The sequence below is a fragment of the Rhineura floridana genome, chromosome 2 (genome assembly GCF_030035675.1).
Source record: "Rhineura floridana isolate rRhiFlo1 chromosome 2, rRhiFlo1.hap2, whole genome shotgun sequence".
Classification (NCBI taxonomy): domain Eukaryota; kingdom Metazoa; phylum Chordata; class Lepidosauria; order Squamata; family Rhineuridae; genus Rhineura; species Rhineura floridana.
The window spans coordinates 53,367,933-53,383,248 of record NC_084481.1 but is presented as its reverse complement, the minus strand read 5'-3'; the positions used below and the strand labels follow the sequence as shown (position 1 = coordinate 53,383,248).

The 15,316-nt window shown below is 41.0% G+C and overlaps 1 protein-coding gene across 1 annotated transcript in view; it reads right to left on the bottom strand.

Moving 5' to 3' along the window:
- PLA2R1 (phospholipase A2 receptor 1) overlaps positions 1 to 15,316 on the bottom strand; it is a 110,445-nt gene that overhangs the window by 81,267 nt on the left and 13,862 nt on the right. Inside the window, 2 exon segments of the mRNA XM_061612696.1 lie at positions 1,754 to 1,864; positions 14,086 to 14,256. Of these exon segments, the coding sequence (XP_061468680.1) occupies positions 1,754 to 1,864; positions 14,086 to 14,256 (282 nt within the window).

Genomic DNA, 15,316 nt, shown 5'->3' with positions numbered 1-15,316 from the left:
GAAAATGATGTTTGAAGGACTTGTGACCACTTTTACTTCAGACATTGCTCTATGAGAATTGTGGCATACTGATACCTGAGTACGAAGCCAATTCAGGTGGAGATAACTCTCATTTTTTTCCCTTTAAAAAAGGGTGCAGAGGCGCGCGCACACACACACACAGAGTCAGAGAGACGACCTAGCGTACATGCACATCTACAAACTGTGTGACTTTATTTAAACCTGAGCCAGCTCTGTGCAACCTGGCAAGCAGCTTCAAAATCACACCTATACTTAATCTCGTAAGGTTGCTGTTAGGGTATATAAAATGACAAATGTTTCAGCATAAGCTTGGTACTGAGCACTTCCAAGGAAATGTAGCAAAAACACCAAGCTTTGAATTGCCAGCTCTCTCACATCTCATGTTTATATCTTAGAAGTTCACACAAAACACTGAATATAGTCTTAATTATTCAGTACAGCGAACCATTCCTAATATGTTACTGTGGCAGTGGTTCTTAACCTTTTCCACTGCCAACACCCCTTGGATTTCCAAAATATGCTCTCGCACCCCCTGAAAAAATACAATTCCCTGGGGGTGCATGCACCCCAGGTTAAGAACCACTGGATACAGCAATGTCTGGCCTGGATGTTTTCAGAGCTAGTAAGACTGCTCCTCTGGCACATGAGATAATTAATAGACCATTTCTGGGACTACAGAGCTGAAGAGAAACACAATCTGACTCCATCTGTCAGGCAGAGGATTACAGGTAGTTGGGTGCTGTGTGTGTGTATTATCACAACCTGTTGTAAGTTGCCCTGACTATCATTCTATCAAAAGGTAGGATTTAAATATTCTACAGATATAAGTAATTTCACATGTTCTGATGTCATGACCTCAGAGCCCAAATTTCCCTCTCCAAGGACAAAGCTGTAGATTTGGAAGAAGAACCAGAGGGTGAGAGGGACTTGCCTGCAGAGATGGCCATGGTGGTCTCCACTGCCCTGGAAACTTCACACAGGAGCAGCCTATTCTGCCAACACCTTTCCAGCTTGAGGTGGTCACATTGTTACCATGAAGCGCTGAGGACTCCAGTCCGGAAGCTCCACAAGAATCATCTTCTCCTCTGTAATGTCAAAATCAATGGCTATTGAAATAAGCAAGTCCCCTATACTCTGAAGAGCTTCTTCTATTAGGGATGTAGTTAACCACCTAATGGAAGTGCAGCTTTACTTAAGCTCAGTTGCACACCTTACGTTTAAAGAACAGTCAAAGTACACACCCTTGGGCACTATAGTTTACCTCATACAAAGCTATGAATCCCAGCACCCTTAATAAACTACAGTTCCCAGGATTCTTGGGTGAATGCTTTGAATGTTCTTCAGAGGTATTGTGTGTATGCAGAACCCAACTGGGAATATCTATTGCTAAAGCAGCATTTTAAGTTTGCTCCAGCCTAAACCCGACATGGACCTGTCTGCTACACCTGCTCTGTCGACTACAGTCATTAGCTAGAGCAGAACATCTAGGCATTTCCATTCATGGAAAGCAATTTGAGGTCTGAGCTCTGGTTAGGCTTAAATTATATTAACTTCTTGCATCAACAATAATTCTGATCAGAGAATAGAAAATGCCTGGTCAATGTCTCCTGCTGCTCACGCTGGAGCTCTTGTGATTGTGAGCTATTGTGAGCTCTGCTTATATGTTAATTTTAGTTGCAAACGCCATAGGATTACAGTGCTGTAAAGTATTTAAGGAGGAGGATCTGGGTACCTGATCTCCAGTGCACAAATGCCAAAGGTGCTCCATCAGATCATTGCCAGCCAGCAGCTCCATCTAGTTGATTTAAGCCTGTCCACAGTTGACCTTTTGTATTCAGCTGTTCTGCAATATAATAAGGTAGTTAGCTTGACAATCAGGCACCAATTCAGATCTTCCCCATTTATACAGGAATTGGATTCTCAAACTGGTGGGATACATTCCCCAACTCCCACCGGAAGAATGAGACATCAGCAGGAGGGATGGGTAAGAGCAACCTGCAACTATTACTGTCTATCCCTCTTTATGTGCCCTGGTCCTCCTAGATGTGAACATTTCTCCAATCTTAAATTCAGCTCACATTTCTGCAGCAATTTGTGATTTTTATTTTTAAAAATTCCTCATGAAAATTTACCTGCATTTCAGTGCAAATTTCTCTTAATAAACACATTTTTGTATGCAGTTTTAACTAATGCACACATTTTTGCAAGCAGTTGCTCCTCATATAATTCATTTTATGTTATTTTCACTCATATATTCATTTTTATGCACACTTTCCCCATAGCATATGCATTTTTGTAAATATTGGTTGGTTGGTGAACTGCATTGCAAAATTCAAATTTTGCAAATTTTGAAGAATGTCTGTGTTTCAATTTTCATGTTGTTTTAGAAACTGTGAATTAGATAGATTTGGCTTGAAATGCAAACTGAATCCAGTTTCTCCCCCATTCCTAATCAAGGATAGCTGCAGTCAGCCTTTTTCCTAACGTCCCACAAAAGCTGGACTCCATGGATGAATGTATAAATGCAACTAAGGGGAAATGGTGGGGGTAATAGAAAAGGGGGAGCATTCATACTGAAACTTTTTAATATCCTTTCATCACAAACTATGGATCTTCTTACACCTAATGAATTTCTAATTCCAAGTGAAGGGACCTTTGGTCTTACTGTGAATCAGGCTTCTACGTGCAGGTAAAGATGATCTCAGGTGGGTATTGCACTCCACATAGTGGTTGAATGCAGAAAGACATGGACTGATTTTTCCTTTAGGAGTCTTTTAGTCTTCCCTTGACTCTGTTGCTCAGTTGTTCAATGGTAAGCCAACAATCCTCCTGTACTAATCAACTTCCTTTAAAAGAAATTCTGCCTGTCATGAACCTGTAATGGTCATGAGTTATTAAAAATCTAATAGCAATACTTTGGCTCCAGTAAGGGACTCTGGGAGACGGTTACAGTTAGAAAAGACAAGCCTTTGCCAATTTGCCAATTTGAGTTTCACTTCCCAGCTGAAGATGGTTAGAGAAGCCTTAACAAGCTGCACCTGTTTATCTTTGCTGATTAGCAAGTGCCTGGTACCCAAGGTCATCCTTGGCCTGTACAGTTGGAAAACACAGTTGGGAGGGGGGCCTGAAGGCGCGAAAATGTGAGAAACATCGAGAAGAAAGTTACATCAGCCAATTCCTGATTGGTCAATTAATCTTGGACCGTTAGGATCCTTTTCCCTTAAGTATAGGGCTAGAGACCCATAGCCTTTGTTGTCTGTTCTCTGCCTATGCTGACTGGCACCAGAGTTCCAAACCTTTCTGCCTTATGGTTCCAGGGGTTGCTTATGGGAAGGCAACCTATGTCTGGTTCCATTGCTTTATGTTGAACATCCTTCTCTCTTAGGAGAGGTGCCACACAACCAACTACCTCGTGTGTAAGTAGTTAGGTGAGTTAGTTTGTTATTTTCTTGTTGTGTGTATGAATTCTCTTGTAAGAACCTAAACCCCTGTTGGGTGAATGGTCTTAAAGGATTACTTGCTGCTATATGTTATGTGCACTTATATATCTTAATAAAGCTACTTCTATTTAACCTGGTGTGTTCAATTGAGAGAAGGGGTGGTTCTGGATTCAGTACCTTGACCAATCTCAGTCACTAACTACCAAAGAAGGTTAAGAAGTTAAAGGCTTGGATTTTAAGTGTTAAACCAGAGGTGCCTGGCAAGGAGTGTAACTGTGACTCCTGCCTTTTAGGACCTTGGTTTTATATATCTTCTGGGCTCAGAGATCCCCTGGCTCTGAGTGGACCAATATACAGGGGTGGTGGCAGCCTACCTTCTACCTTGCAGGGTTGTTGTGAGCGTACACAGCCTTGGCAAGGGTGAAGTAATAGCTTTTTGGTTCCACTCTCATTTCCCTAAGGGTGGGGGTCTGAGTCTGATGCATGAACCCAGTACCTTGAGGGTCTGGGGGTCATGACACTGCCCATATACTGTCTGCTATGAACATAAATACACATAAAGAGACAAATACCCTCATCAGACAACATTAGGGAGAGGCCCTGAGATCATCTTCATTCATGTAGAAGGCCATTTCACTGTAAGACCAAAGGTCTTTTCTCCCTTGCTGATCTCAGGTGGGACATACACAAGCTGACCCATATAGGGTGGGAATCAAAAGCTGGAGTGCCTATTGTTAAATAAGCTCTTCTTCTGAATGCTGCCTCAGCCAAGGCATACAAATCAATTTTGCAATGTTTAATGATTGTTTAATTAGCCCACATAGCCACTTAGCATACCTCAATTAGGGGAGTGTTAAGTGCAAATGCAGCTGTGGTTGCAGCAACCCTACTGAAGTGGACCACAATCCTAGGGTTGCCATATTCCAGTTCCACAAATCCGGGCAGGCTAATTTGCATATTTATTTATTTATTTATTTATTTAATTACATTTCTAGACCGCCCTATAGCAGAAAGCTCTCAGGGCGGTGTACAACAAATAAAATCACAATTAAAATATGAGCAAGTGTGGAAAAAATATATATATATAGTACAATTATAAAACATTAATAAAATTGCCATTGAGATTTAAATTAAGATCATATTAAGTTTAAAATGTTAAATTAAAATATTTAAAAATTTACAAAAATTATGCAAATTATCTGCATATTAATATTTGGATTGTCCAGTTGTTTTGTTTTTGTGCCTATGAATTACCACCAAAAACTGGGGAAAGATGTGAGAAATCTTTATTATATGACTATGACAGCAAGATTTTTGGGTGCGTAAAGATGGAAGATGGACCCAATATGGATAATGACAGAAGAGCGATTTGAAATTACTGGACTCAGTAGATTTGATGAGTTGGATTAATTGACATGTTTATTTAGAAAAAAAATTGATTGACATATATCTCAAGGATTGGAAACTTCTCTTTGACTTTTTGTGGAAGATTAAAATGATATGATGTTAATGAGATTTGAAACCAACTAAGATAACTGCTGGAGGAAGGTGATTTTATAATCTATTAAGAGATAGGTCTGTTATATATTATAGATTTATAGTTGAATTATAGTGTTTTGAAATTACTGGATTTAGTAGATTTGATGAGCTGGATTAATTGGCATGTTTATTTAGAAAAAAAATTGATTGTTATATATCTCAAGGATTGGAAACTTCTCTTTGACTTTTTGTGGAATATTAAAATGATATGATGTTAATGAGATTTGAAACCAACTAAGATAACCGCTGGAGGAAGGTGATTTTATAATCTATTAAGAGATAGGTTTGTTATATATTATAGATTTATAGCTGAACTATGACAAATCGGAAGTCAATATTTTTATATATATGTATTTTTTTGTATTGTATTAGTTATTGATTTGTGTTGTTTTCTTTTTGTATTATTTTGGTTTTGAAAATTAGAATAAAAATTAATTGAAAAAAAAAAGAAATAATAATTATAAATTCTTGCTCTTATCACTAATGGGAGTTAATTATCTTGCATATGCTGCTGTTGCTTCTATGGCTGTAACGGAGTGAGGTTAAAGATAAGTGAAATGCAAATAGGAAAACAACAACACAAAAGGCAGTATCACTTTCCTAAATGCAACACCATACCAACCACAACAAGATTCCTATGAGTAAGGCAGAAAACTAAGCATCTCACAACCAGTCAGGATTCCTAACAAAAAACCAAAAATAGGATAAATGAAGAAATATTTATATAAGCATGACTATCAAATATATTTATTATTTACACAAACTGTTTTAATGTATTTTAAGATCTGTTTTTATGATATTTTAAAGTGTTTTTAGCTCTTCTGTTTGCCTCCTTGGACTCTTGCTCAGAGGAAGGGTGGGATATAAATCAAATAATAAATAAATAATAAAATAAATAAATAAATAAATATTGACCATTCATTCTGATTTGTTTACAGGGCGATTATATGACAACAAGCGTTTATTCTGATTCCCTTGTGGTCCATTTACATATCTTCCCTTTTTTCATTCATTCATCCCACACTTTTCAAATGTATTTCCCCTCACTTTCTGAACTGCAAAAAGTCTGTTTTTGGTTATTTAAAGTTGATTTGTTGTGCTAGGGTGACAGTAAATTTCTGGTACCTGTAGTGCAATCCTAGGTAGGAGCAAGTCCGAGTGTATTCAGTGGGGCCTACTCAAACAGGGACAGAAATGCAACCTCAGGTGATAAGCAACATATGGGATTAGCATTGCTTTTACAAAAAGCAAGTATTGGGAAGGTTTTCAAAACACTGCCCAAGATCTGACTCCTGCACACAAGAGGAAAAGAAACTGAAATGTATATACTTACCCAATTTATGAGATTTTCAGATAAATGGGGGGGGGAACCACACCACACCACCATTTTGTTTCTAGATACTGCCTCAGGTCAATGAAACTGAAACAAACCTGGCTTCTCTGATTGGCTGCAATGCTGAACGGGCAGGGTTAAAGCTACAAAGTGCTATAGTACTGTATACAGTACTGTTTAAAGAAAGATTTAACAGTTGGGGGGCGGCTGACGTTTTTATGTATATCTCGAGAACCGGACCACCTAGAAACTTATTTTTTTTTTAAATTAAAGGTGAGAATCCGGGCCACCTAAGGGGTTAGCCGGGCGCTGGGTGGCATGCAAAGAATCCGGGTAAAACCTGGCTAACCGGGCAATATGGCAACCCTACACAATCTGTGCTTGTGGAGATAGGTTCAAAGAAGTGTACACCAACGCTATGCATGCTTTAAGCCATTGTGCTAGCGTGGAAGGGAAAACTCTTTTCCCCAGAGAAGCTGGATGGAAAGATACAAATAGTTAGTCTGACTTACGGAAGGCCTTTGTCCTGGAAATATATACTTTTAGAGCCCTCCGCACATCCAGGGAGTGCCATGATTTTTCAGTAGGATGAACTGGGGACAGACAAAAGGAGGGTAAAACAATTTCCTGCTGACAATGAAAGGAAGATAGCACTTTAGGTCGAAAGAAACAGTGCGCAGGACCACCCTGTCCTTATGAAAGGTACAGAATTGTCTATCCATAGAAAATGCACTGAGTTGAGATACTCTGCTGGCTGAAGTAATAGCCACCAGAAACAAAACTTTAAAAGATAGTAAATGAAGGGAAACATTTCAGGGGCTTGAAGGGGGGCTTCTGAAGAGCCTTTAGAACTTTATGTAAGTCCCAGGTGGGAAATCGATGTTGAACTGGAGGTGCTGTAAGAGCTTCAAAAATGGATGTGGACCTAGTGGTTTGTCCAGAGAAGGCAAAAGTACTGATGTCAAAGCGAGGCCTGTTGTCAAAGTGTATTAGGCCTCAGACCCATGGATAGGGTTGCCATATTCCAATTCCACAAATCCGGGCAGGTTAATTTACATATTATGTAAAGTATTTGCATATTATGCAAATATCTGCATATTATTTGCATATTATGTAAAATATTTGCATATTAATATTTGGATTGTCCAGTTGTTTTGTTTTTGTGCCTAGGAATTACCACCAAAAGCTGGGGAAAGATGTGAGAAATCTTTTTTTTAAAGCAACATTTTCAGCCTTAAATGCCTAGACTCTAGTTTCCAACACTATGGAGTATTTATTGATTGATTAAGAGAATTTATATCCTGCCCTTTTGCTGTTAAAAACAGAGCTCAGCACAGCTTACAAATATAATAAAAACAATAAAAATACACAATCAATATAAAAACATAATAAAAACACAAAATAGCAACAAACATAAAGTAAGTCAGGGCAGCAGTACGGTTAACCATATACGATATATTTCAAAGATGCGGTGGGTGGAGAAAAACAAGAAGCCAAAATGTTAGGAAAAGGAGTCTTTCACACCACATCCTCAGTTCTAAATACTGATGCAGCAAGTTTTACAAGTTCCTCCAGTATTCCACTGGTGCAGGCACTCAGACATTCAAAGTATCTGTATCTTAGGTTTTATAAAAGCAGAGCTTTGCTTAACTCAAAATTTCTTCTCCCTTTGATCAACCACATCTACACAGGTTCCACCTTCATACTCAAAATGAAACTGGGCCTGGAAGTGTGCAACAACCCCACACATACCTTGCTAATTAAATTATCAATGCCAGGATGTCTGTCTTATCGACTACTCTCCTGCTCCCCCCCCCAGGCATCATGAAAGACCCAGCATGACTATCAAATATATTTATTATTTACACAAACTGTAAAGATATTTATAGTGCAATCCTAGGTTTATTTATTCAGAAACAAGTCCCAGTGTATTCAGTGGGGCTTACTCAAACAGGGACAGAAATGCAACCTCAAGTGATAACCAACTTCATTCACACAACCCAAAATTCCGAATCATGCCACTTACGCTGTTTTGCAACTGTTTATACTTGTTTTTATGGTTATTGGATTTTAAATGGCTTTATTTCTTGTTGTGAGCTGCCTTGGTTTCCAACCCTACCTCACAGGGGTGTTGGAAAGACTCCATACACACACACGCACACACTGCAGATGTATAAATACATACAGCCCATATAATAGTTTATTGTCAAACCAGTTGGTCATTGCAGAAAAATCAGTATTAGTTTTAAAAAAATCAGTATTACTTTCCTACAGAATAAAAACTGTAATACCTAAGTAAGCCCTGCCTACTTGCTTTAAAATAGGACTGGAGAAGGGGGCAGAAAGAGTTAGAACACAAACACAATTCTTTTTTACATTCACTCCAAAGTCCCATTGATTTTGAGCACATTCATAACCATGTCTACTCAAAAGTAAGTCCTATTGAATTCAATGGGATTTACTCTGGGCATATGGGATTAGCATTGCTCTTACAAAAAGCAAGCATTGGGAAGGTTTTCAAAACACTGCCCAAGATCTGACTCCTGTACACAAGAGGAAAAAAAACTGAAATGTATATACTTACCCAATTTATGAGATTTTCAGATAAACAGGGGGTGAAACCACCATTTTGTTTTCTAGACACTGCCTCAGATCAATGAAACTGAAACACAATCCCTGATTGGCTGCAATCCTGAACGGGCGGGGTTAAAGCTAGGAAGTGCATACAGTACTGTTTAAAGAAAGATTTAACAGTCGGGGAGGGCGGCTGACGTTTTTATGAATATCTCGAGAACCAGACCACCTAGAAACTTATTTTTTTTTTAAATTAAAGCTGAGAATCCGGGTCACCTAAGGGACTAGCTGGGCGCCGGGTGGCATGCATAGAATCCGGGCAAAACCCGGCTAACCGGGCAATATGGCAACCCTACCCATGGATAAGCCATCTTGTAAAAATGCCAAAACTTCCTGTATGTCTGCTCTCTTGGGTTCAATGCCTTCTTTGTGCACCAGGTCATGAAAACCTTCCAGATACCCTTATACAGTTGGATAGTAGACACACGTCTAGATGCCATCATAGTATCCACTACTGCCTCAGACAGACCTGACTTAATTAAATGTGCCCATTCAATATCCATGTGTGAAGGTTTAGCCACTCTGGAACTGGATGGTGTAGAAGGCCTTGGGACAACAGGTCCTTCCTGGGTGGGAGATGCCAAGGTGGAGACATTGCTAGAGTGCAGATCTCGGAAAACCACTGTCTGTGAGGCCAGAAAGGTACTACTAACAGTATTATTGCTCTTTCCTCTCAGACATTTTGGAGCACTCTGGGTAGAAGTGGAAATGGCAGGAAGGTGTACAGTAGGCCTGGCGGCCACTGAAACACTGATACATCTGTGGCCTCTGCTGTGGGCTCCAAGTATCTGGAGAAGAACCCTTCTATGTGATTATTGCGATGAGTCACGAACAGATCTATAGTGACCTTTCCAAAGCAGGAGACCAGCTTCTTGAATACCTTTGGATGCAATTTCTATTCTCTGTTGACCACCGACTCCTGACTCAGCCAATCTGCCTGTACATTTTCTATTCCTTGTTAAGTGTTCTGCCACCAGGGACTCCAGATGGTCCTCTGCCCATGTGAAGAGAGTTGATGTCTCTTCCGTTGCCAATTTACATGCAGTCACATTGTCAGTCCTTATCAACACTGTTACGAAGTACTGTAGTGTCAGGTGTATGGCACACAGCTCGAGAAGGCTGATTGGAAGGAGAGTGTCCTCCTGAGACCATATTCCTTGTGTCGTATGTTCCTCGCATATTGCCCCCAACCTGAAAGCCTGGCATCTATTGTTACTATCGTTTGAGTCCCGGAATGGAACCCCTCTCTGAAGACTGGATTCTTGCATCCACCACAGCAGGAACCTGCGGATCTGTTGACTCAAAAACACCCTAAGATGGAGGAGTGAAGTGATACTGGTCTGGAAAAGCAAAAGTGCCCACTGAAGTTTATGAGAATGATACCACACCCACAGGGTTGTTTGTATTGCTGATACCATCAGACCTAACACTGCTGTCACATGCATTAGATCCACCAATACTTGTTTCAGAACAGCCTCAACTGCCTGTTGAATTTTGTTGATCCTTCTGCCAGAGAGTGACATAGTTCCCTGAACCATGTCCAGAGCTGCTTACAAGTGTTGTATTGATTTGGTTGGATAAAGGTGACTCTTTTTCTGATCCATGATCCTTGAGACACACCAGCATCACCTGGATGTCTTCCTGTGCTTTTGGATGGGTAGAGGAGCAGCCAAAGCCCAATGTCCATCTTCCACTCTAGGAGGTCCTTCAAATGGGTATCCACATATTTTGGATTCAGAGACGGGTTCAGGAGACCCCATATGGGGGCATCCATCAGAGGAAGTCAAAGGTGATCCATCCATTGTTGCTTTAGGACATAGTGTTTGTTAGCTATAGCCACAGGCTTCTTATTTTGTAAGGGAATGTTGAATTCAGATTTGAGAATTTTAAGCAACAAGATAGGCAGTTTCACAGCTCATGGCTTAGGCTGATGATTTGAGCACACGGTGGCAACCCGTGATGACGGAGCAGGTTGGGAAGCTTCCTTATCCCCTCAGGTCCAGAGTCTCCAGAATCTTACAAAGAAGAGTAAGGAAGTGGAAGTCTTGAAACAGGCAGTTGTAAGCTACCTCTTCTGATTTAGGAGTACCACTCCATTCTTCCTCATCCAAGACCAGTAAATCTCGTTCTTGGTTGGCATGCCTATCCTGCTCCATCTCCCTAGATTGGACATTGTGTAACCTTGTTGCCAATCCCCGCTGAACATCATGAGGGTCTGGGGAGGTAGGTGTTAACTTCAGAAGCTTCCCTTCCTACTGTTGCATGCAACTGAGCAGATAAAGGTCCATGCAGATGTAGCCTCTGCAAGGCTGGTAAAATGTCCTGCTGGCATGGGACTATGCAATTAAGGGCAGGAACTGGTGTGTTGATGGAAACTGCTGAGGTAGTGCTAGCTGGGGATGTAGTTGCTGAGGCACTGCTAGGTTATTATTATTATTATTATTAATAATAATAATAATAGTAATAATAATTGCTTTTATACCCCACTTTTCTTTTCATGATTGAAACCCAAGGCGGCTTACATATGGTTCCCAGGCAGTCTTCCATCCAGGGACAGATCAGACCTGACCCTGAGCTGGCCTCATGTGCCTTCAGACCATAGCCTGGGACCAGGTTTGTTTTAGAAGCCAGTTGTCTAGAGAAATCTGCCCATAGCACCTATCTTATTTGTTGGAGCTTCTGTGTAGACTTTGGAGGGAGAGTTGGGCTGAAAGGAAGTGGAAGGAATAGCCTTGGCCCCTGTGGCCATCTCTTTTAGGGGCTGAGACCTGATGCCACTAGGCTGATAAGTGACCTGCACCTGCTGACAGGTATTATCCATGAAACCTATACATTCCTCAGTGGAGGACTGAGAATACTGCTTGAAGTGAAGTGGTCTGTGGATGCTCCCCCTCATCTCCTGACAGTTGTTGTGTGTGCAAAGACCTGTGCTGCACTCTCTGGGAAGTGCCATTGGCACTATAATTAACACCTGCTGGGCTACCTTCCCCCCCACCTCCTCTGCAATGCTCCCGTGCACTGGTAAGGGAAAAGTTTAAAGGTCCATGTGAACCTGCTCCCCTATCCTGCAGGCCAGATGTGGAGAATGGCCTTAGCTGTGGTTCCATGGTCACCCTGCCAGTATCTATTACTGTGGTGGAGACTGATTACGGCAACACAAAATTTTACTGTCCGAAATGCATAACTGACCGCTGCTGTACTGAGAACTGCTGTGCCAACAGCACAAGGGGTTCTGAAGTAGGTCATGGAACTGGTGGCAACAGCTTGTGATGCTTAGTAGGGTCTGCTGATTAAGCCCTAGCCTTCCCCATGTCCCAGAGTGTGAGTGTTGGCTGAGAATGTAAATGTAAATGTACTGCTTTCAAGTTGATTCTGACTTATGGCGACCCCATGAATAGGGTTTTCATAAGGCTGAGAGGCAGTGACTGGCCCAAGGTCACCCAGTGAGCTTCATGGCTATGTGGGGATTTGAACCCTGGTCTCCCAGGTCATAGTCCAACACCTTAACCGCTACACCACACTAGCTTTCTCACCACACTAGCTCTCTGTTGGCCGAGAAGGGCACTCTTACTGGGACTGATGGGGTCAGTGGGAAAACAGAACTTGCGTGTGTGTGTGTGGGGGGCTGACAAGTGAACGGGTAAAAATATTCCAGTGGTGGGTCTAATAAATGAGGCAGATTAGGCAACAATATGGAAGCCCCAAATTGCAGGTGGGGAATAGGAGCAGATCAATCAATTTTGGGCAGGGAAAAAAGACAGAGTGGCAAGAAACAAAATGGGGGGCAGACGTTTTCCCACTCCAGTGGTAAGCGAGCAGCCTACTTGAGGAAGCTAGGTAGAAGCCAGACAAGGGACAGGAAAAGGTGGAGAAGAGGACCAAAGGATATAGAGAAAAGAGGGCCAAAGGATATAGAGAAAGTCCAAATTCTACAGAGAAGGGAAAGGATTAATTTAAAAAACAAAACAAAACAGGAAATTCAAAGAAAAGCTACACAACCAAAACACTGACAGGACCATTGACAAACAACCAATGAACAAGACTATTCTACAGGCCTCAACCAGGTAATCAGGAGCAGAGAGCACACAATACCCTAATGGTGAAGGCAGAAAGATAACTGAACAATAGAGTCAAGGGAAGACTAGAAGACTCCTAAAGGAAAAACCGATCAGTGGCTTTCTGCCTTCAACCACCAGGTGGAGTCCAATACCCACCTGAGATCAACTTTACATGCACAGGAGAATGGGCTCAGTCCTATTACTCAGCACCACATCTAGGAGATAGAATGAGAGAGAAGTGATTTCCATGTCCTCCAATAGCCATATATGGCTGTGCACAAAGAACTCTGTCGGTTCATCTAGCCAGACAAGGTTGGAGGGAAAGGAAATCTGGATGGTAGATTAAGGTTAGGGTTATGTGCAGGTAGGCTTGTTGAAAAAGTTTTAAAAACACAGACATAATGTCTCTTTCTGAATCAACTAATGATTAGGATTACAATGACATGGCTCTTCACACATAGTGCTAAACCATGGTTTGGAGCTATGTGAACGAGCAACAGTGACCTTTGGGCTTTTGTGCTGCCCCCATCCCTCTCACCCAGCATAGTCATGAAGAAGAGACTGGAAGCATCTGCTTTGTGTTTCAACCTAATTGTGGTTTTTCATTATGCCCTGAAAAGGACAAATTGTGATTACTTTAAACTATGTATTGTTGAAAAAAATAGGATCAAGTTGTGATTAATGATCCTGGCTTGATTCAATAAACCGTAAGTTATATTAACCAGAATTCCCAGTTAAGATATAAAAATAAACTCCAGTTAGATGAAAACAGGAAGTGGATGCTTCTAATCTCATCCTCACAGCTCTGCTGGTACCAGAGGGAGGAACATGCAAAGATGGAAGAGAGGAGAGGAAGAAGCATGTGAGCCCAAGGCTCACTGCTGCTCATTCATGTAGTGTTACACTATGATTTGACATTACATGTAAACCGGGCCAGTGAGTTTTGTCATAGATGGAGGCAAGAGTAACTGGGATCTTGCCGAAATCAACAGTTCTCTTATTCTAGCTTTTGACAGAATCAAATGGAAGGTTTCACTCAAAAATGTGGCTTCAGACCTACCACTTAGACTACCAATATACTTCTGTTCTGTCATATCTGTGATACTTAGCAAATCTGTTCCTTGTCCCTGACATGCAACATGTGCCTCATTCCAAGAGATAACAGAAAGAAGATTGAATTGGTAACAAATCTGTGTCTGCATTCTTCTTCCAAAAAAGTCACAGTCAGTCTCTGTGTGAAAAAAAGTCAAAAACAGCATGATATTACAAAGCAATTAAAGAAGATATCACTCTAAGATAACAATCTAGCTTAATTAACACCAAATGAACAAATTGAACTGCTGCAATGATATTATTACGAATTTGCTTTCAGTGTTCTATATCAGGAAGTAGGATGCACTCTGAAATTTAAAGAGAAAAACCAACTTCGCGCATAGGACTGAATTCCTCCTGTCTTGATAATGTCAGTGAGTAGTACAACTTTAACAATAACACAAGTGGTGACTTGAGTGGATGAGCAAGATCTAACTAAACATTTACTTCCCCATCTCTTCTTCCTCCTTGTCCAGTTATTAATCTGATGTCCACAGACCAAAAGACATGTAAACACTAACTATGGAGTGCATATTAAGATGGAGGTGCATATTAAGTCAGATTTCTTCCCTTTATTAGTGAGTTGCTATGCACTATGGCAACTGCACCAGTGAATAGTTTAAACCCTCAGATTAGCAAAAACTGAGACAATGAAGAAGATGATTAGAACTGCAAGTAGCAGGGGACACTGATGAAAGATAATATTCATTTTCCTAGGGCATCTGTATCCAAGGTGCACTTCAAAGCTTCCACAATTTTTCTGAAATTCCTTCAGCCTTCTATCTTCGACCACATTCATACCATACATTTATTCCACTATTATTCCACTTCAAATTATCATGGCTTCCCCCAAAGAATTCTGGGAAGTATAGTTTGTGAAGGGTGCTGAGAGTTGTTAAGAGACTCCTATTCCCCTCATAGAGCTACAGTTCTCAAGAATTCTCTGGGAAGAGGGGCTGACTGTTAAACCACTCTGGGAATTGTAGTCTTCTAACAATTCTCAGCAGCCTTCACAAACTACATTTCCCAGGATTCTTTAGGGGAAGCCCTGGCTGTTGAAAATGGAAATGGGCTACCTTCAAGTCGATTCCGACTTATGGCGACCCTATGAATAGGGTTTTCATGGTAAGCGGCATTCAGAGGGGGTTTACCATTGCCTCCCTCTGAGGCTAGTCCTCCCCAGCTAGCTAGGGCCTGCT